Genomic DNA, 23,435 nt, shown 5'->3' on the forward strand with positions numbered 1-23,435 from the left:
CCCTCCCCTTCTAGCCGTCCTTTCCCCAGTCCCAGGTTACCCGCCTGCTGTCCATTCCCATCCCAGGTCTTAGCCCATGCTCCAGGTCCCAAAGGGCTTGGGTTCTAGATGCTGTCAAATTCTACCACATTAAGGTATTAGTTGGTAAAGCCTCATGGTCTGGTATATACCTTTAAAATACGAATTGGTAAGATGGGAAAGTGATCCAGACACAGAGGAATTAATCTCTAATACTACTCTGATGGTTGCTGGGAGAGAGCTCAGGGCAGAGGGCCCTCCCTGGTGCCCCGTCAGCTGACTCCCGTCCAGCTGAGGGTTACAATTAACAGAAGTAACATGATACTTGATTCAGACATGGTTAGAAGGTAGAAATCCTAAGGGAAGGAGATGGCCTTGAGGAACATACCTGGAGCTCACCAGACTCTCAAAGAGGAAGGGACCTCACAAGTCATCAGGACCAAATCTTTAATTTTACAGTTGGGGAAACTAAGTCCCAAGGATGTTAAATAACTTCCCCAAGGTCACAAATGCAGTTGTGTCTGAGGTAGGATTTGAACCTGGGTCCTCTGACTTAAGAGTCAGTGCTCTTTCTGTTATTCCTAATGAGACTCCTGTCACTGGGCGGCCTGATAGATTTGTATCCAACTTTGTGTTTGTCTCTTGAAAAAAGAATCCTCTCTCCTTATACTGACCAGATGACATTTAGATTATTACCTAAATATGTTGGAAGAGGGGATTCATGCTTCAGATAGGGACTGGACTGGGTGCTGTTATACACTTTCTGATATACTTTCCAAGTCTGGGATTTAGAGCTGCGAGAGATCTTAGAATTTGCCTGGTACAAATCCTTCATTTTACAGATAAGGGAAATGAGTGAGGCTTGCAGGGCAAGTGACTTATCTAAGGTCATAAAGACACCTAGCTACTGTGACATCCAATCCAGTGTTCTTTCTCTTTTTCCATGTTTGATCTATGAACAATTGTGGCTAGACCTGTAATAACAGAGCTCATTTGTACAACAACCTTCTATGTCAGATTTCCTCCAAAGAGAGGATAAAAGTCAGATTTCATAAGGACATCTATTTGTAAAGAACTGAATCTCTCAATTCTACTTTTGCCCTGTTCTTCAGGGCATGAAGAAGGAAATAGGAAGACCCCAGAGTAAAAAACCTGTTTCTGGACCCCTTTGAAACCCTGGGAAAAGGCAAAAAGTCCCAACTTCTGATAGAGGGAGAAGGAGGCATGTTCAACTCATTACAAGATTGGGCCATCAATGTTAGGACACCATTGGTCAGCTGGCCTGGGATGGCCCCTTGTGGGTTGGGTAGATTTTGGAAGAGAAGGGAAAGTCATTTCAGCCCTGACACTGACCTGGTCATTCAAGCCCATTGGTGGATACTACTCAAGGTCTTTCTGGCTTTGGGGCCTGGCTGCAGACTGGATATCAGGACTGATGAAAGGGAAGTGCCTGAGAGCTCTTGGGAATCCAACGGCTCCCTTCTTCATCATCACCAGTTGATCAGCTAGGATTTACTGAGCACCTATAAGTGGAGTGGTGCTGGAGCTGAGAGATACTAAGATACTTTCAAAGAGTTTACAAGCTCCCTGTATAGACAGGACATAGCAAGTAACTGACATTAGTAGGTTGCCAGGTGAACTGTATAAACAATGCATGGAGGATTTTACCTCTACTTAGAGTTGTTTTCTCTTTTGGGTGAAGGTAGGTGGGTCACAGCAATGCATCTGTTATGTTTGTTGAGCAAGGCTAATCTAATAATTATATTCATCCCGCCCAGCCTTTGATGTTCTGACCAGTCTAGAACCAGGCTCGGATCCTATCGAGCTTTACACAGACACATGGACTGATATGAATCCAACACTGGACAAGACATTCATCTCCTGAACCAGGACTCAAGACTGGATAAGGATAGGGAAGGAGGAGAGGAACTGACATTTATTAAGATCCTACAGGGTGGCAGGCACCTTGCTGAAAGCTTTACAGATATCATCACATTTGATCCTCTGATCATTTGACACACAGATGGCATTGGGAAGAGAAATATTATACCACAGAAACTGGAAAGAATTGGATGCCAAACACTGTGATGGCTGGGTTTCTCAGGGGAAAGTAATTTCACCGGGATCTCCATCATTCTGCAGACTCCCAGAGTCTCCATGTTGTAGGGAAGTACCTCAGTTAGACTGGGGAGTAAACAGGTCAAGAAATCCAGCAAGACCCCCGGGGGCTCTTTGCTGAGCTCCAAATAAATGCTTGTGAGTTCTAGTATATATTTATTGTTGTCTGAGGTATATATTCATTTTGGTGTCATAGGGGTTGCTTGTAGGGATCCTGGGGAGATTATGTGTGTATCAGGAATCAGGAAGACTCATCTTCCTGAGTTCAAATCTGACCTCAGACACTTACTAGCTGTGTGATCCTGGGCAAGTCATTTAACCCTGTTTGCCTCAGTTTCCTCATCTGTAAAATGAGCTGGAGAAGGAAATGGCAAGCCACTCCAGTATCTTTGCCAAGAAAACCCCAAATAGGGTCATGAAGAGTCAGACACATGATTTTTAAAGGTTCCCATTATTTCTAGCATGACATAGTTTCCGGTCCTCTCAGCATCTTGGCCATCTCTTCAGAATATAATTAATCCATCAATCTATCTGTAAGCATTTATTAAAAAAAAACCTGGATCTGTGATTTCGTCAATGTTGGGGATTTACAACGTCAGTCTTGATGTCTGATGTAGGTCGGCAGTTGGTATTAGGGTTTTCAGAGGTTAAGGGATTTGTTCATTATTATACAACTAATATGGAACAGAGAGAAGAATTCGAATTCAGGTCTTGTTGACTCCAAGGCCTATCTACCCTGCCATGCAGCATCAGGGATTTTTATGCTTGTTAAATAGACCTAGTCTTCCACCTTTCCTCATTCCCCAAGTATGTCTGTGTTCACTGTCCATGCCTTTATGTCTGCCCTTTCTACATGCTCTGGCTAAAATGAAGTACTTTGCACTCTCCCTCGTCCCCAGCTCAGCACTCCCTCCCTCTCTCTGCCCCCATGCATGTTCCTTGTCCCCATGGAACCATCTGCTCTGCATGGAATACCTTCTCCCCATCCCCATTCCTAAATTTATACCTGTTGAAACTTGCTTTTATCCATAGAGCTACAACCAAACACATTTATGTAGCATTTCAAAGTTTAAGAAGTGTTTAAATAAACATTTCATTTGCTCCTCAGAAAATCTACATGTGGTGAAAGGAAACTGAGGCGTAGAAAGTTTAAGCGGTGGCCCAAGGTCTCACAGACACAGTTAATGACCCTGGTCTTGAACCTGGCATCCTTTGACTCCTAATCCGTATTTCCCCAAATGCCAATCACTTCACTAAGCCCTCCCTGATTCCTTCTTCCCTGGCTCATTGGCCCCCTCCCCACCCCCAGTAATTAAATTTCCTTCAACCAGTTTTTACTGAACTATTTATTAAGCTCCTAATGTTTTCAAAGGCACTGTGCTAAAAATGAATTGTACTTTGCCCGTAGGAACTTACTTGGGACTGGGGGAATATGCGTGCAAATAAATAAATGCAAAGCATATGCAAAGTAATGCAAAATAGTTTTCAGAGGGAGAGCAGAATGACTTTCCTCCAGGCCCCAACAGCACCTGGTTTGTACCTCTCTTATGTACTTATCAGGTATCATTTTGATTTATCCTAGAACATGGATGTGGTAGATGCCTTTCATTTAGCCTAGGGCTCTGAGGCTCCCAACCACGTCCCAGGAAGTAGAATCATCCATTCCCTTCTCCATGGAGAAGTCCTACTATCCTTGTTTCTGTTTTCATCATGGTAAGGGAGGCTTATGGACCTGGAGTCAGTCTCGTCATCTCTGTGTGCCTCAGCTTTCTCATCTGTGGAATGGAGATAATAATAACAGTAACAGATAATAATAACAGTAACTACCTCCCAGGGTTGTTGTGAGGGTCAAATGAAATCGTATCTTTGTAAACTTTAAAGCTCTATGTTATTATGCTATCTATTGTTATTATTATGGGACTCCTGAAGGGGAAGCCATGTGGGAAGGGGCATATTAGCATGAGACCCTTAGGAGTTAGGAAACAACTTTGGGGGGGGCATTTTATTTAAAAAAATTTTTTTTAAATTGATAAAACTATTTTCTCTCTCTCCTACTCCTTCCTCACCACTGGAAAAAAAAAGAAGAAAAACAAAACCCTTTTAACTGATATGTAGAGTAAAAAAACCAAACTCAAACCAAAAAAAAAACAAAAACAATTCTGCATTGGTGGAACACCAAAAACTTTAAAGTTTTTTAAAAATGGTGCCTTTTAAAAAATGTTATTCTTGGGGCAGCTAGGTGGCATAGCGATAGAGCACTGGCCCGGGAGTCAGTAGGACCTGAGTTCAAATTTGGTCTCAGACCAGACACTTGACACTTACCAGCTGTGTGACCCTGGGCAAGTCACTTAACCCCAATTACCTCACCAAAAAAAAATGTTATTCTTACTCCGAATTGAACAAATATCAAAGATACCTTTTGTTTATATATCACAGTCATTTCTGGAGAGCTTGCCCTTGAGCCCACCCTTGTAACATAGAAAAATCTTTAAGCAAAAAGATCTGAGGCAGTGTTAGTGGGAAGAACCTTGCCCTTTGGGTCAGAAGGCCTGTGTTCAAATCCCACCTAATTCACTATGTCTGAGTTTTGGGAAATTTCTTCAATACCCTTCTCCAATCCCTAACCCCCCTTTAGTTTCCTCATCCATAAAATGAGGAGATTGGCCTAAATGACCTCTAAGGTCCCTTCCACCTTCCCATCTGTGATCCTGTGATTCTGAGACCTGATATTGTGACCTCTCACAAAGTTACCAAGGGCCTAGTCACCCCACTGTACAGAAAGGAGGGAGCCATGTTTCCCCCTCTATTTTTTCCACTGGTATCCTCTAAGGGATTAAAAAAAAATTTACATTTAAGTTTCAAGGGACATAGAATTTAAATGGAGCCAGAATGGCTCATTTAGGTTAGGTGCTAATTACTGTTGGACTGTGGCTGGGGCTGTCTGGGTTATAGAATCAGTCTAGGGCTCTGTAAGAAGTGGGAGGCAGTGGGTGTGGTGCTGGTGGAGTGTGTGTGTGGTATAGAATGATAGGTGGCTGAGGAGACTGAGGAGACTGAGTCACTCCATTTAGAACTGGGAGTTCCCTTTGGGTTAATTAAGGCTAAGGGCATGGTTGGGAGGTGGTTTAAGCTCTTTAGGGAGTAATTCATCATGACAGCAAAGAGCTGGCTTATTGATTAGTTCAGAGATGGAAAGATGAGGGTGGGGGAAAATTGGGGGAAGTGTTGCTTGTACTGGAAAACCTCCATGCCCTGCAAGAGGAGGCTGACTGCAACCAGGATCTCGGGGAAGTTCCTGATACCCGGGGCTGCCCAGCCAGGGCAGGGGGAGGTTGAAGGGGGTGGCCTCATTTGAGTTGAATGGGATGAGAGGGAAACCACCCTCCCCATCTCCCATTCCAGATGAAATTCCATTGTGGTTTCTTACAGGACTCTGTGAGATGGAGAGGAGAGTTAGATCATAGAAAGAAGCCCTTCCTCAACCCTTCTTTTCCAGCAGAATACCCAGAGACCAGATCACATTTGGGCTCTAATTGCTGCTCTTTCTGGACTCCCTGACAGATGCCCAGAGCTCTACTCTTTGGAGAATGCTTTCATATCCATTCTCTCATCTGGAAGCTCTTCAAGAGTCAGGATGAAGGTTATTAGATCCATTTTACAGATAAAGAAAGAGAGGCCCAGAAAGGCAAAGGGACTTGCCCATGCCACGATAATAGGGCAGTAAGAAGTGATTCTGGGACTGGATTTTGAACCTGGGAAGGCCAGGGTTCAAATCCCAGCTCCACTACTTAAAATTGGTGTGACCTCGGGCAATGAGTGAGTCCAGGATGACTCGGTAAGCATTTGTTAATTTATCACTCTGTGCCCGACACAAAGACAAAAGTGATTCAACTACCCTTCCCTCAAAGTTAGACAACATGTACATTTAGATATGGATGATGTAAATACATGTAATGTGGGGGGGGAGGGATGTTGTACTAGCAGTTGGGAGGACCAGAAAAGATCATGTAGAAGTCACTTAACCAATCTCTCTGGGCCTCAATTTCCTCCTCTATCAAAAGAGGGGGTTAGACTAGATGACCTCCAAGGATCTAAATTTGGAGCAATTAGACTTGGAGTAAGAGCAATCTGAGTGCAAATCCTGCCCCAGGCACATTCTGGTTGTGTGACCCTGGATAAGTCCCTTAACTGTTCAGTGCCTCAGTTTCCTCATCAGTAAAATGAGGATAATAATTGCATTTAACTCCTAGGGTTGTTGGGAAGATAAAATTGAGATAGTTTATATAGTGGTTTGCAAATCTTAAGGTACCATGCAAAATCTAGCTATTATTTCATTAAATAAACGATCCTATAAAGAGATACTTCACCTTAAAACTTATATATCCTGACCTGAAGAAGTTTCTATTTCCCCTAAAGCTGAGAGTGGCCTGGGATGAAGTAGCTACCCAGACCACAGCACTTTAACTACCTTCCATAATATTGATCCTTTATGTACTCCTGCCTCCCCACGCCCGCCCTGACACAGTCATAATGGACTCCCTGAAGCCCCTTCTAAAGATTAAACAATTGAGTCTCCGTGGCCAAGCCCCCCTTCTGGCTAGGGTTCAGATTTGGTCTCATCCAAGCATGCCAGTTAGAATTTTCACTTTCCTCTGCTCTAGTTGAATAATTTACTGTAAATAGCTGTCATTCACTGTCAAAGCCACGGAGCCTCATTAGCCAAATGGAGGTGAGTAAGGTTTGGCTTTTAATGTATTGGGCCGGATAAAATGGAATGATCTAAATGGAGCCATCAATACCGGCGGCTGAATTAAGTCATAAGCACTTAGAATTTCAAGTCCTTCTTGTAAATTACAGGCTCCCCCGCCTTTCTCCCACTACTTGGAGAAGAATGTGCATGAAATATAGCTTGCTGTTTCCATCTCTGGACTGCTAATGATGCAGGACAGGCCTCCTGGCATTCCTGACTTGGGACTTGCTGGGGGTGGGGAACTTCCACTTTCCTCCTTCACTTTTCCCCATTCTTTCCATCTCTTACCCTGCCCTGCCTCCATCCCAAGGTAATGGCCACAAGAAGGAATTTTTCATCCTGACCTTATCACGATACTGGGCAGCATCATAGGACCACAGATTTACAGCTGGGGAGGACATTAGAAGCTAGGTAGCCTAACCTCTTCTTTTTATGGATGAGGAAGCTGAGGTCCAGAGGACCTCTTTTTCAATGCAACTTTATTTCATAATCTGAAAAGTATAACTGAGTTTTGTTATTAATTATAAACTAGCACAAGACAGCTTGCCAGGAATCTGGAAGTATCAGTCTGATTCTGTATCACAATCCAAGATCTTTTTCTTTGGGTAATGTTATTACCTCTGAGAAGGAAGTCACTTGTCTGAGGCCAGACAGGATCTCAACCCAGGTCGTCTGATTCCAGATACAGTAGTCTATCATTGTACTATGTTGCCCAGCCTTGTTGCTTGGGGTCATATGCTACAGAGCTAGGAGGAACCTTTGAAATCATTTATTTCTTCTTGTCCCTCATTTTACACAGGAAGAAACTGGAGGTCTTATTAAAAGACATAAAATTAACAAGTAGAAGAGCTGAGATTTGAACTCAAGACCTCTGAATTCAAATCCATTTCCCTTCTAAAGAAAAAAGTTCCCCTGATGCAGAGAGAACAAGAACAAATGTTCTTTTTCCCCCTTTTATGAGGAAAAGCAATAGTATTCAGTGATCAAGAGAGAGTCAGATGGGGGGGGGGACTGCAATTCATTCCTTAGGGCTTTTTTATGTAGAATTTTCCTTGTGGTCAGTATCTTTAAAATGGATCCCCTGCCAAAGAAAACTTTGGCTAACTGACCCCTTCTCAGGACCCTGATATTTTATTCAACTTTTTCTTTAAAAATGTTAAATTGTTGTTGATACCTCCTGTTTTTATAGCTCTTTCCTTTCCCACCCTCCATCTTACCCTCCTAGCCTTGTAGGCAAGAATTAAAAAAAGAGAGAAAAGCAGATAAACAAAGGAACCAACATATCAACTGAAGTGGCAGCATATTCAGTGTTTCACATCCGTAATACCCCACCTTTTCAAAGAAGGGAGGGAAGCGCATTTTTTTTAAAACCTTTATCAACACATGCAATGGGCAGCTAGGTGGTACGGTGGACATAGTGCCTGGCCTGGAGTCAGGAAGACTCATCTTCCTAAGTTCAATTCTGGCCTCAGACACTAACTAGCTGTGTGACCTTGGGCAAGTCACTTAACCCTGTTTGCCTCAGTTCCTCATCTGTAAAATGAGCTGGAGAAGGAAATAGTGAACTACTCTGATATCTTTGCCAAGAAGACCACAAATAGGATCACAGAGAGTTGGACATGACTGAAAAATGACTCAACAATAAGTTTGTGTATATATATACACAAAATTGCTTGAGGTTCTGGAGTTAGGAAGGCCTGAGTTCAAATTTGACCTCAGACACTTACTAGCTCTGTGACCCTGGGTAAATTACTTAACCTTTGTTAGCCTCACCTTTCTCATCTGTAAAATGGGGATAATAATAGTACCTACTTCCCAGGGTTGCTGTGAGGATGATATTTGTAAAACACTTAGCATTGTACGCAGCACAGAGTAAGTGCAATATAAATGTTAGCTGTTATTCTTGTATCATTCATGCACTTGCTGTTTCTCTAGAATGTAAGCTCCTTGAAGGCAGGGACTTTGTTATTTTTGTGCTTGCATTTTCAGCTCTTAGCACAGTTTGTGGTGCACAGCAGGTACTTAATAAATGCTTGAATGACTTAAATTCAGTAGGCAGTGGGGGGTATATTAATATAGCAATATTGGTAGTGGGATAGAATTAATAGGACTTACTAACTGAGGTTAATGAGGGCTAATGAAGAGCCTAGATCAGGGGTGGGGAACCTGAGGCCTCGAGGCCATGTGTGGCCCTTTAGGTCCTCAAGTGTGGCCCTCTGTCTGAATCCAAACTTCACAGAACAAATCCCCTTCATAAAAGGATCTAGGCCCTAGATCAATGGGAAGATTGTGGTAACAGCAGAAGTAGGAAATCCAAGACAGAGAGCAGTGTATGGGTACCAGGACTGGAGAGGTTCTAGGTGATTGTTATGTGGGGAGTTGATCCCCTTGAAATCAGGAAGATGCTGAGATTTTTCCGAATTCCCTGTTGTGGGGTAGGAAAGTCTAAATGCGTGTGGCCCCACCCTTGACTGGGCTGAGGGGCAGGGGATCGTGATGGCAAAAGGCCCAGCCTGGGAGGAAGAAAATCTAGGGTTTCAGTCCCAGATCTACCATTAATTAATTAGCATTGTGATCTCGGATAAGTCATTTACTTTCTCTGAACCTATAAATGAGATAATTGAGTGAAGGTCCCTTCTAGCTCTAAATTTGTAGGACACATGCTGGGAGATAAACCACTTCTTGTAACTTCTGAGATCAAACAGAATAGAGATCAGGCCCCTGGTAATCTATACACTTCAGCAGAGGGAAGACCCAGATTGTCTCACAAATGAGTCCCGAGGCCAGTCTTTTAAGAAAGGAAATCACATTCTCTTAAAAAGAGAAAATGGCAGGGGAAATCTGGGGAATTTTCCATTAAGAAGAAACAAATGCATTACAGGTTCTCTCCATCCATCTCCAGGGAGCGGGCGGATTTGAGCTGGATGGGGACTCTCTCCCCGGAGTGCATTATTACAGGCCAATTGTTCTCTCAGTGGGAATTATGTCTGAGCTCTAATGCGTGTGTGAAGTACTGTGATAAGGCAACTCTAGAGAGAGAACACTCAGGTTCCTCTGGGACTGAGAGTTATTTTGCACTATTTAGTTTTACCCTAAACCTCAAGGCGGCCACATGAGGTAGGCAGGGAAAACGTCCCCCATTGTACACATGAGAATGTGAAGGCTCTGACCAACTCAACCAGGGCACCACATCTGGTTAGCGTCAAGGCAAGGAAGCTGGACTGAGAGCAGGCTGCCTCATAGTATAACAATCCTCTTGCCTGGGTTCCTGATACAGAAACACAGGACCTTAATGGGTGGTCCAAACTTGAAATTATGACTGAGGAAAGGGTTAGTTTCTGACTTAGCAAGGAAGAAGATGTCGTAATGAAAGTTTTCAGGTCAAGATGGTGGCCAAGATGGTCAGAAGCCCTAGACTGAAATTCTATCTTTGCCATTAACTCTCTGTGCGATCTTAAAGCCATTTCTTTGCTATTTATAAAAAGAGAGGATTGGATTATATAGTCTCCAAAGTCCCTAACGTTCAATGTCACTCATTTCTTGACCTGGCTCTGTGCTCCTGGTCCATGCTGTCACTAATAACCATGTTCTCTTTTCCTTCCAGGGACCAGATAGTTGTGACCAGGCCGTGCTCCAGATTGGGATAAACATGATGGCATTCCCAGGGGTTAGCCACTTGGACTCTATCCCATTGCCTGGCCAGGGGTAAGTGATGACACTCGTTTAGAACTGACTGACAGTCTCTGAATCCTCCCTTTCTCCCTTTCCCCATCCCTCATTCTGAATGTTACTGAGCTCCAGCCTTAAGATCTTGAGTCTGGAAATGACCATTCCTAGGACAGGCATGCCAAGTCCTGGGGAGTGAGAACTAGATTAGAGGTGTGGAAAATTGGAATCTATCTCTAGTAAGCTCCATTAAGCTTGGGTAGGAATTATTTACCCTCTAAGCACCTCAGTTTCCTTGTCTGGGAAATGCGGAGAACATTTTTTGCCTCTTAGGAACGTTGGGATGAAAAATAAGTCCATGAATGTAAAGGATTCTGAGCTCTCTGGAGTCTCATTCTATCATTATTAGCATTAAAATAATCTGAAAAGCTTGTCTTCTTCTATCCTTGGGATAAGTGAACTTGGCAGGCTCCCTGTCTCTGGAAAAGGAAAGAATGGAAGGGAAGGGAAAGGAAGGGAAGGGAAAGAGAAGAGAGAGGTTGCCTGGTGCAGCTTGAAGTCAAATAAATTGGCACCAATTTATTTAGTTTGGGTAGATGAAGGTAGATATTTAAGATTAAGAGGGTGAAGATAGTAAATGAAAAGGCGTGTCTTTTTCTGTAAATAGTCTTCCCCATGTTGTATAAGATTTCTAACAGATTAACATTCTAGGACTCTGATTCTCTCATCTCCAATTGTATTTCAAACTCTTTCTCTATTAAGTATCTGTAATTACACTTCTTTGTTTATGCTTACTGGCTTACAGTCAGAAGGTCTGAGTAGGGTGACATATATATATATATAATGTACATACACAAACATACACATATATGTGTACACACACACACATATATATACATGCATATACACACATGTGTGAACATATGGACACACATCCCAGGACTGGTCTGGACTTACCACTCACTTGAAATTCCTTCTGAGAAACATACCTTCTGACATTGGGAGATCTGTTCAGGAACCTTCCTACTCCATAGTCTGAGGCCAAGGAATGTGGTGTCTTTCAATGGCCAGGGAAAAGAGCAAAGAGAGTTTTCTAGGATTTTCAAAGAAAACAGTTGGCATGATGGCCTTTAGTCTTGAAGGCCCTGACCTTGTTCCCCAGCTGGTGTATGTGTGGGAAGGGATGCACACAGTTCATGACTAGGCTTTGAAGACTGGCTATCAGTTGACGTGTGTGGAATAGGGTGGGGATTATTTAGATTTCATGATATCTGTTTAAACAAACTCCATGTCTACCTTATATACACAAGAGGCAGCAGGGCCAAACAAACTTGTCTTCTAGAAACATTCTTCTGCCTTCCATCTGTACTGGAGTCATGTGAATCCAGCTGTGTGCACCTTGGCAAGTCACTTACCTTCTGTCTACCTCAGTTTCTTCGACTGTAAAATAAAAACACCTATCTCACAGGATTATTGTGAAGATCAACTAAGATAAAGTTTGTAAGGTACTTAGCATAGCACCTGGCATATAGTAGGTGCTTCATAAATGCTTATTTTCTATTTATCTATCCATCTACTCATCTATCTAGTCATCTATTTATCTATCCATTCATTTGTCTATCTATTCATTCTTTTGTCTTTTTACTTATTCATTCATTCACTTATTCACTCATTTTTTCCATTTATTTATTCATCTATCTGTCTCTCTATCAGTCTATCTATCTATCTGACTGGATCACCCTATCTTGCCCAGGCTGGAAGTTCAGGGGATATTTGCAAGCCTCCTTCTGTTCTGATAAGCACAAAAACTTTAATCCACTCCATTTCCCACTTGGACTGCTTTGCCCTTTCTTAGGCAACCTGGTGGTCTAGAGGGCTCACCATGTTAATGCTGAATTTAGTGTGGCTTAGCCCATTGTTGCCCAGAACTCCTGAGCGCGAGAGTTCACCAGCCTCAGCTTCTCCAGTAGATGGGATTACAAGTATATGCCACCATAGATGGTGGGACTGGGGGGTGATACTTGTACAAGAGTATGGAAGCAGGAATCAGAATGAAAGAACTTGGAACTGGAAGGGATCTTTGTAGTTATCTAGTCCAACCCAAACTTGAAAGGAATACCCATTGCATCATAACTGGCAGGTGCTCATCTGTTCTTTACTGAAACAGCATGTGTAAGGAACAGCTAGCAGGCCAGTTTGTCTGGAGTGGAGCTATTCCCCAAGGAGGGTAATATGAAATGGGACCAAAAAGTGGGTGGGAGTCATACCGTAGAGGGCTTTAAATACTAGACTGAACATTTTATATTTTTTTCTAGAAGCAATAGGGAGGCTCTGAGAATTTTGAGTGTGTATGTTTGTGGAGGGATGATCAGATTGATGTTTTAGGAATATCAGTAAGACAGCTATGTGGATGATGGGTTGGAGAAGGGAGACACTGGGGGAAAGGAGACCAATTAAGTCCAGGTGAGTAATGAATGGGGAAATGAGGGATTAATGAGAGAGATGTTGTGGAGGCAGAATTAATCAAACTTGGCATTTGATTTCCTGGTTATTCCACAGGGTTCCGAAGAGGAGAAGTAAGGCCAATGGGTGGAGCCTACAGAGAAGTAGATTTTGCCTCAATATAAGGAAATATAACTTAGAGTTGAGCTGTCTAAAGATGGGCTGCCTCTGGAGGTGAACCTCATGCTGTGGGATGTTAGAGGGCTGCTACAAATATTTTTGCTCATGAAAGACCTTTTCCTCCTTCTTTGATCTCTTTAGGGGCATATGCTCAGTAATGATATAGCTGGGCCAAAAAGTATTCAGTTTAGTAGCTTCTGGGGCATTTGAATATCCCTAGTCCTGTGAAGGTACCACCATCTTTCCTGCTACTCAGATTGACAGCTTGCTGTTGTCCTCAACTCTTCACTCTTACCCATATATACTTTCCATTTCTAAATATTATTTCTTCTATGAAAATCTGCATAGAGATAGAAATTAAATCTACAGAAGCTATATACATATGTATGTATATATATACATGTATTTATGTATATATACATATATTTATATGTATTATCACACACATACACACATATATATACATATATATTAACACCAAGAAAGTGTAAAAAGATAAGGAGAGGAATTGATGCCAACCTAGAGGGAAGTTTCTTGTGAAGGACCCCCTGATCTTGGCTATATTTTCTTAATATTTTCATCATTTACTTGTATTAAGCCATAGATGGTATGATTTTTTTGAATTTTCAGATAACACAGTCCTGGAAAGGATAAATAATACATTGGGTAACAGGGTTGGGACCTTAACAGGCTGTAATAATGAACTGAATCTAATAAGCGGTTACTTAAGAGAATTAAATGTAAAGTCCTATGTAGTGGTTCAAAAAATCAATTGCTCAAGTATGAGATAGGGAGACATGCATAGCTGGACCGCAGTTTTTCTGAAAGAAGAGCTGGAGGTTTCATTCAACTAAAAACAGCATGATTTTACAACCAGGAGAACTAATGCAATCTCAGGCTTCACTAACATCATCATGGTGTCCACGAAGAGGGATATGATGGTCTTGCTGCCTGTCCTTTGCCTAAGTCAGAGCGTGTTGGGAATAGTGTGTTCAAGTCTGACTACTACTATACTTTAGGAAAAATGTTGACCTTCGGAGAAGGACAGCCAGTACAGTAAAGAGTTTGAAGACCATTCTGTAGGAAGGCCAAGTTGTATGATCAGTTGAAGATGGATCTTTTACCAGGAGAAGAGATTTAAAGGGATTGTGATGGTTGTTAACAACTATTTGAAAATCTATCATGAGGAAGAAGAATTCAATTTGTTTTATTTGGCCCCAAAGGAAGGAAGGAAATAAGCATTCATTAAGCACTTACTATGTATCAGGCACTGTGCTAAACATAAAGGGTAGAATTAGAAAGGATGGAATGAAAATGCGGGGAGGCAGTAGAGTATGGAGGAAAGGTTCTCAAAGTATGGGATGGGCATCAGTGGTGATCGCTGAGACCATTTCAGGGAGTCATGGAGGTCAAAACTATTTTCATCATAAACTAAGATAATTTAATATGGTAGATATTGATAGATATAATCAGGGATTTACTGGAGTCAGCTCAAACTGGTTGGCAAAAACTGGCTGATTGTTAAATCTCAATGTGAGCATTTACACCTTGGAAATAGGCAAATGCTACAAAACAAGGGTTGATTTATTGTTTTGTTGATTGCTTAAACTTAAGAAAGTGATGGGGAAAATGTTGTTAATGCGGGTTAAACTTAAAATGTGTGGTGTGTGCTTTTTTTTTTTCTCAGAGAGCTGTTTGTTAAACATTTACCAGAAGACCACTGGCCATGACCCAGTGGTTTATAAACAAAAGCTCTTTGGGGGAGGGGTCCTAGATAATTTTTAAGGGTATAAAGGGATTTTGAGACCAAAAAGTTTGAGATCTGCTGGTATAGAGAGAACATGGGACCTAGAGGTAGGGAAGCCTAGAGTCGACTATGTACTCTTGATACTTACCAGCTATGTTACTGTGGACAACTTAAGCTTCTAGTCTCTGTTTCCTCTAAAATCATCCTATTAAAATCTGTAGAACCAACCTTGTGTGGTTGCTGTGAAGGTGTATGTAGAGTTCTATATTAATTGATGTCAGATGTTACTTCTACCACTACTACTCATTATTATTCTTATTGTTTTGGCTCCATGTAAAGAAAAACACAAACAAATAGAAACCTTTGGAAGAGCTAGATTAATCCAGAGATGAACTGGGTTCCTCTAGGAAGCAGTGACTTTTTACTTGCTGAAGCTCTTCAGGCTAAGGCTGGATGATTACTCATTGGGCATATTATAGAGAGAATTTCTGTTGTAAAGTGTATTGGATTAAGTGACCTCTGAAGTCTTTTACAATGGTGAGATTCTATTCATGACACTGTGAATCCTATGAGCCAATGGTTGGGTTCTATCAAGGGAACCAGAGTTGGTTATTGTCCTTAATTCTTGAAGAGGACTAAAATGACATCATGATGTTGGGGTCAAGGTAGAGCGTGTCTGACCGTGGCTGCTCAGACCAATCTGAGCTCAGAAGGCTCTACCACATGTTGGGCACAAATAGTCCATATGAACATTTGGAGTGGAGATGTCTTTAAATTTGCACATCTCACTTTTCTTTTGAGCTACTGCAATTCTACTTTGCTCATAGAGCATAGCACCTTGTTTGATGCGGGCACACCATTCTGGCCAGTCCTATGCCAGTGTCTCTCATGACTCCAAAGTTCCTCAGAGAGACCTTGAGAATTTCCCTGTATCACTTCTTCTGACCAGTGAAGAATCCCTGATCTAGAATGTGTATCTTGTTGGGAAAGGGCTTCTTCGGGGTGTGGTCAGCACAAAGGGATCCAGGGATGAGCAGGTGCGCCTTGCCAGGGAGATGATATGTAGGGAACCTGGGGGGAATACAGAGGGTAGCTCAAGATAGAAAGGCAGATACTTCCATTTGTAACAAGGTGAGAGACCAGGCTTATTTTTGCTCTGACTTTTCTAACCACAGCAGAGTGGAGAATGCACTTAATTTGGAGTTAGAAGACTTCAATTCAAATCCTGGCTCTGACTTACTATCTATGTGACCTTGGGCAAGTCTTTTCATTTCTGTGGGCCTTGATTTTCTCCTCCCCCATCTTAAAAAGGGGCAGTGGTGGCAGGGGAGGGGCAGTTTGACCTGGATGATCTCTAAGCTGCTTTCCAACTTTAAGTCCTAAGATCCTATGATCTAATATCATAGGGCTACTTATGTGATAAGAGGAGAGAGACATAAATATGGAAGTGCTTTAGAAATAAACATTTCTTTTCTGTGGCAGGGCAGTGTGTGTGTGTGTGTGTGTGTGTGTATGTGTGTTGAATTATTAACTGACATATTCATTGAGTACTTTCAATCAATTAATTAATCAATATTTATTAATTGTGCCTACTATGTTTCACGTACTATGTTAAGCCTTGGAAATACAAAAAGAGGCCAAAGACAGTCCCTGCCCTCAAGGAGTTCACAATCTAATGAAACTGACTTTGACGATAAAATAAAGCACCAGATAACACGAATATGGTTTTTGTTGGGGGAGAAGGTCTTTAAAATCAATATTAAAATATTCCCCTTGAGTATTAAAGGGTCCAGTTCTGCTGATGAGAGACTGGGGACAGATGTCAGGTAGGTACGATGACTAAATGTTTCCTAGTCTGGAATCAGCCTACAGTTTCACATTTCATTTACTCTTCAGAGTTGGGCGAACAGAATCCCAGGGACACTAACCCAATAATTACATCCTGTTGGTGGTGGTGGTGGTGATGGTGATGGCAGGGAAATGTGAGCAGGCTCCTTTTACAGAAAATACCAATTTTTGTTCAGCATGTCCGAGGGGTTAATTTGGCCAACCTGATGCAATATTTCGAGGGGACAATGGTTGCTGGCCTGTCTCTTTCGTCTAGCTCTCCTTTCCCTAGGTCCCTTTCACAGGGAAAAACACCAACGGTTATTGTCAGCTGGTAAATAATTCATGGAGCATAATTGACTTTTTTCTGCTCCATTTCACTGGCACAGAATTTCTCTCTGCAGCTTCATTGTTCCTTTTAATATAAAAGAAAAATGTCCTGTTGTACCCATTCTAGTTGGAAATCTTATCCTAGTCAAGCCTGTTTGGACTCAGGACCTTTAGGTTGGGATGTTGGCCTTGAGAAACAAATAAACAAATGGCTGTGGGTGTCAGGCAAAATAAATAAAACCAAAAACCCAGCTTGAGAAAGGGGTGGAAAGAAGCCCAGAGCATGGCCTACGCTCCTGGGGATGATGGACGGGCCCAATGAGGGCTGTGCCACGGTGCACCCTTGGAAGACGACATCATAGGGAACCTTGGGCAGCCACAGGTCGGTGCAAACACATGGCAGGCAGTTGTAGGAGCACAGGGGAATCCCCCACCATTCATGGTTCTGTGGGTTCCTGGCTGAGGCTAGCCTGAGCATTGTGCCAGGTCTGTGGGATGTTGGTGAGTTGGAGGAGGATGAGTATGGACCTGGTTGTGTATGACATTTAAGGGGTTTATGGGTGGGGAATTTGAAGACCTGTGTTTGTGTCTTATCAACTTACTAGATTATGAAGTCCATGAAGACAGACCTTGTCTTATCCAACCTTGTATGGTGTAGAGGAAGGAGCACTGAATTTGAAGCCTGAGGACCTCAGTTCAAATCCCAGCTCTGAGACTTAAAGACTCATGTGAGGTGCAGCTAGGTGGCGCAGTGAATAGAGCACTGGCCCTGAAGTCAGGAGGACCTGAGTCAAGACCAAGCACTTGACACTTACTAGCTGTGTGACCCTGGGCAAGTCACTTAACCCCAATTTCCTAAAAAAAAAAAAAAAAAAAGACTTATGTATCCTTGGCAAATCAATTTATCCTTCTAGGCCTCAATCTCTACTGTAAAATGAGGAATTTGGACTATATGCTCTCATGCGTGTCTTTCAGTTTTAAACCTGATTCTGAATGTGAATTTATAGCTTATCTACAGTCGTGGCTCCAGCACTGATTGTGCGTGTGTGTGTGTGTGTGTGTGTGTGTGTGTGTGTGTGAGAGAGAGAGAGAGAGAGAGAGAGAGAGACCTTGGGAACAGGGCAGCTAGGTGGTGCCATAGTGCATAGAGCACTGGGTCTGGAGTCAGGAAGACCCCATTTAGGATTTTCTTGGCAGAGATACTGGAATGGTTTGCCATTTCCTTCTCCAGCTCATTTTACAGGTAAGGAAACTGAGGCAAACAGGGTGAAGTGACTTGCCCAAGGTCACACAGCTAGTAAGTGTCTGAGGCCAGATTTGAACTCAGGAAAATGATTTTTCCTGACTCCATGCCTTGTCCTCTATCCACTGGCTAGCTGCTTCAATTTTAGGGAAAGCACGCTAAAAATGAAGTGATAAAGGCATGACCTATGATTTCATTCGTACATATATGGAACTCTCAGAAGAGGAAACTCCTTTTACCAATGCCAGTTGGCACCTTCTGCACAGCTTAGAGCCCCAGAGATTCTCCACTTGCTTGGGGCCACAGAGTCTAGCACGGGTCCGAGGCAGGACTTTAACTTGGGTCTTCCATCTCTGAAGCCAGCTCAGTATCCACTATATCAGCTGCCGCCTCTCACTGGAGAATTAAATGTTAGAGAGATGGGAGCTGCCATTCGTATTATTTATTTAAATGTCATGGTATTGATTTGGGTTCTTGGCAGAGCCTTAAATCAGTTTCACAAATGAATTCTCTGGCCTGGATTTGAGAGGACAGACTCTGGAACTGGGGGCTTCCAGAGAAAGCTGGTGCCTGGAGTTCAAGCGACAGAGCCCACTCTCTCTGATATTCCTCTGGGCCCCTGTCAGGGAGGAGGTTTTTTCCAAGCTCTCCAGTGATCATTTTGGGGTAGCTAAATGTGAGGCTGTCTCTTGGTTAGATAATAGCTTGCATATGGGCTCTCTTGAACTGCGGTTGGTTTGCTTTCTGCTGCATTGCTATTTTCTAAGCATGCGGTAAAATGTGCAGACAGTAATTGCCAATTAGATAACTGGATATTTTTCTGCTGTTTAAGTTGTGATGCCAGTAAAAACTTTCTCCCGTTCCATCCCCCAAAAAGAAATCCACAAGAAAACAGGAGGTGGCCTCACTAAAATGGGGGAAGCAACGATTCAACATTTCCCCCCTTTTGAATGGAAGATAATGTCTTGATAAACTCCCATGTCAGGTCTAGAATTGTCATTCCATCAGAAATCATGAGATCTTAGAAATCTAAGTCCTCCATTTTGCTGATGAGGAAACTGAGGCTAAGAGAAATGACCCAACTTACACCAGTGACAATAACAGAACCAGGGCCGGATTTCTGGTTTCTTTATCCCCCAACTAGCATTCTTTCTACTGTGCCACAAGTGTCCCCACTGAGAAGCCTCTTGGATAAGAGGAGGGTAATGATGACAGCGAGGGATAATGACTGGAAGTCTTACCACATGATGGCAGGCTGGAAGAAATGAAGACATTTAATGTGGAGGAGAGAGGACATGATCATTGTCTCCATACATCTGAAAGACTTGTCCTGTGTAGGAAAAAAAAAATGATTAGCATTGTTTTGCTTAACCCCAGAATCAGGACCTCCCCACAGATGAGTACAAGTTAAAAGTAGGCAGATTTTTGTATCCAATTAAGGAGAAACTTTCCAAAAACTGGAGCTGTCCAGCAGTAAGATGGATTGACCTAGAAGGTAGGGAGTTCCATGCTACTGGAAGGGTACAAGAAGAAGCTAGTTAACCAGCCTTAGGCGAAGCTGTAGGGGGGATTCTTTCACTTGTTGGGAGGTCGGGTTAGGTGGGTTTCTAAGTTCCCCTCTGTGTCTGAGCTCCTAGGATCCTGTGATTTTATTCTTTAACCTAAAAGAGTGACCAGGCTTGAGTTTTCCTAGCCCTGGGCCAAGGCTGCTTTTTGATACCTCTAAGTTGAGATGATGCTAATAAGTGATACGCTTCTCCACCTGGGTGGCCCTTCTGCCACTCATCTGAGGATGACTAGTGTCATAGCCTCCTAATTAATCTCCCCGATTTAGCTCCTTCCTCTTTCTAGTCCATCCCCCCACAGCCACCTGTGTGGGTTTGGCCATGTCACTTCACTGCTCAATAAACTTTAAAGGCTTCCTATTATTTTAGGATAAAATGCAAATTCCCCTGCTTGGTATCCAAAGCCCTTCACAACCTGATTCCAACCTATCTTTTCAGACTCATTATGTAGAAAATCCCTTTATGCTCTGTGTTGTCGGGCCAAACTGGCCTCGTAGCTACAAATGGCTACTCATGTTCCATCTCCTGGCTCTGTGATTTGAACAGGTGTTCCCCCTTACCTAGAATGCATCCTTTCCTCATTTCTGCCTCTTAGAACCCCTGGCTGTCTTCAAAGTTCACCTCACATATTGCCTCCTGCATGAGGCCTTTCCTGATCCCCCCAGCTGCTGCTACCTTCCCCTGCCCAATTTGCTAGACATTTATTCTGTATATCTTTTGTGTGCACTTACTTGTGTATCTGACATCTGCCCCTATAGAATGTAAACTCCATGAGGGTGGGGACTCTTTGTCTAGCACAGTGCCTTGTGCATCATAGGTGCATACTTAATGCTAATATAGGTGTATACTTGTTGCTGATCAATTGAATGGTGACTATATTGGGTTGAGGAAACAAGTGTCTTTAGCTCTTCTCAGATGCTCTAGTATGCTTTTGGGAGCCATATGCACGCTCCTTTGGTAAGGAATGGCTATTTAGGGGAAAGAGAAAGTCAGAATCTTATCTTGATTAGTGTAAATAATCTCTCTGAAAGGAAGCCAAAGATTAAGTTGGAAGAGGGAGCCAGAGAATTAGGTGAAACTCTTGTTTTCTAGAGAATGTTGAGCCAGAAGAAATTATAGTCATTGGTGCCAAAGGTCATTGGAAGAAAGTTTCTCATTTAAGACTGGCATGCCCGGGAGGCAGTGGAGCTGAGTGGAAAAAGCTCAGGCTTAGGAAGGAGAAGACCCAGAGGCCACGCTGACTCTTGCTCTCTAGCTGATTAAGTGATCTTGGACAAGCCCCTCCTCTCTGCCCTTCACTTTGCTGCTTTGTAAAATGAGGGTTGGACCTGATAATGCCCCAGGTGCTTTTAACTTAGTTTTAAGAATCCCTGAGATGGGGTGGTGGAGCCCTGCCTTTGCTGGATCTGGTAATAGCTGCAGGGAGGGGAGGTCCAAGACACCATAGGATGCAGGAGTCAATGTGTCCCTCCAAACTGCATTCCTTGTTCCTGGAGGGATCCAAGTGGGATCTGGATAACTAGCTTGAGGGGATGCTGCAGGAAGGATTCTTGCTCTTGCTGGGAGGTTGGAATAGGTAGCTTCTCAAGCCCCTGCCAGCTCTATGACATCAGAAATGTGAGCAGCCCCCTACACATGTGCCCTGTCTAATATTTTAAGAGCCTCAAGGAAAAGCTAGGATAGATAGGCAGTACTTGCGGAAACCCTCACATGATAGCAGATGTGGCAGCAAGCCTCTCCTTACAGAATAGTCCTACCAAGATGGGATTGACCTGGAATTTTAGGTTGGAATCCTGGTCTCACTTTACAGGAGTGGGGAGCAACTTGAGTATTGATTCTTGTTCTGAGAGAATTTCTGAAAATATCATTCATAGAGCCTGACTGGAAAGGCTTGGGTTTCTTAAGAACTCTAATAAGGAAGACACCGTGCCGTAGATGAAAGAACCCTGCTTAGACAGAGGGCCAGCTCTGGCACTAAGTTACTGGGTGACCTGAAGAACCTCTCTGAACCTCGGTTTCTTCTTCTTTGGGGTGAAGACATTGAACCAGATTGTTTCTAAGGATCCTTCCCATTCAGTGATTCTAGAAAGCAGCTCTGAGATAATGTGAACCAGTGAGGAAGCAGTATTTGATTTACATGGAGGATGACTCTACCATGGGAGTCACACCTGGCAGCATTGACTGAGTCAACATCTATATTCCCTATTAGACTGGAAGCTACTTGAGGCCAGGGACTTTTTTTTTTTTTGCCTTTTTTATATCCCTAACTCTAAGCACAGTGCCTGGCACATAGTAAGCACTTAATAAATTGACTTGACTTGATTTTTTGACAAGGCAGCCCCTTAGATAATTTGAGGGCATGCAGATTGGCAATTATTAATTAAACTGGGGTTATAAGGATTTTCTAACTGTAAGACAGAGATTTGGATCTTGCTAGCAGGAGGAAAAGGTTCAAAGACAAATTAAATGTCTGGGGGCTCTAATTAGCCATTTGCCTAACTCCAAAAGTGTTTAGCCCATGAAGGTTAAGACTCAGAATGGATGGTGAAAATAGTATCATATGAGCTAATACCTTGGGACCTGATTGGTCTCCCTCTTATGAAAGGAGAAGCCACTGAGGGGTTTTCATAGTGACTGGGTATGTGAAGGATTTGCTTTTCTCATGAGATAAGATGGACCATAGCTCTAGGTTGTCTTGAAAGAGAGATGACAGAGCTCCTGTGGGGAAGGGATAGCACCTTTGGGATGGGATAGGCAAAGAGTAACAGAAGCTTGGGATGCCCATGCAACAGAGATTCAATAGGATGGAGTACCTAGCAGGAAGCTGGTCTAGCAGGAGGCACACTCAGTAAGGAGAAGGCAACATGACAACAAAAGAATCATGACGTCACCATAAGACATTGGTGGCCTCATAGCACTGGCAGTATGAGTTGTCCCTCCATATGTGTGCCCTAGCCACATGTGTGTGCTCCTTCACATATAGCTCCTGAGCAGGTCCATTCTTCCTACTGATGGTGTTTGTGTGAGTGTGTGTGTGTGTATGTATGTGTGTTCATGGTAGAATGTGCCCATGTTTGTGGGAGGTAAATTCTATTGCTACATGCCCTCCCTACCCAATTCTATATCATCAAATGCCTTTGCATTGAATAATTGTGTCTTCTCATTGACTAATAAAAAAACACATTGGTTGGGGCTCGTGAGATAGAGGTTTGGGTGGATGTGGACCCACAGAGTGCTTTGAACCTGGGTTGGCTTTTCTGGGGGGCCTGTGTGTGAGTGGGGGGTATATCCAGGTGGTACATATTAAAATTCTTTTCACACATAGATGTGCAAGGGCACAGCGATTGAGGAGAGCAAGGCACACCCAAGCTTCATTGATAACAGATAGGCAGGGTGGGCTGAAGGAGAGGAACCAGTGTGTTGAGTGTATCTGAGTTATGTTTTGAGCAATTTATTTTCTGGTCCCTGAAAGCCACAGGCCTAATTACTTTCTGCAAATGATGGGCCTAGGGCACTAATGGAGTTGGGTTAGCAGGCGAAGGGCAAAGC

General features: G+C 42.9%; 1 protein-coding gene across 1 annotated transcript in view; it reads left to right on the plus strand.

Moving 5' to 3' along the window:
- The window catches only part of INSC (INSC spindle orientation adaptor protein), a 173,325-nt gene that overhangs the window by 15,630 nt on the left and 134,260 nt on the right, over positions 1 to 23,435 (plus strand). Inside the window, exon 2 of the mRNA XM_027852570.1 lies at positions 10,491 to 10,591. Within this exon, the coding sequence (XP_027708371.1) occupies positions 10,491 to 10,591 (101 nt within the window). The remainder of the gene's footprint in view (positions 1 to 10,490; positions 10,592 to 23,435) is intronic.

Source organism: Vombatus ursinus, unplaced genomic scaffold (assembly GCF_900497805.2).
Source record: "Vombatus ursinus unplaced genomic scaffold, bare-nosed wombat genome assembly UNPS02009770.1, whole genome shotgun sequence".
Taxonomy (NCBI): Eukaryota; Metazoa; Chordata; class Mammalia; order Diprotodontia; family Vombatidae; genus Vombatus; species Vombatus ursinus.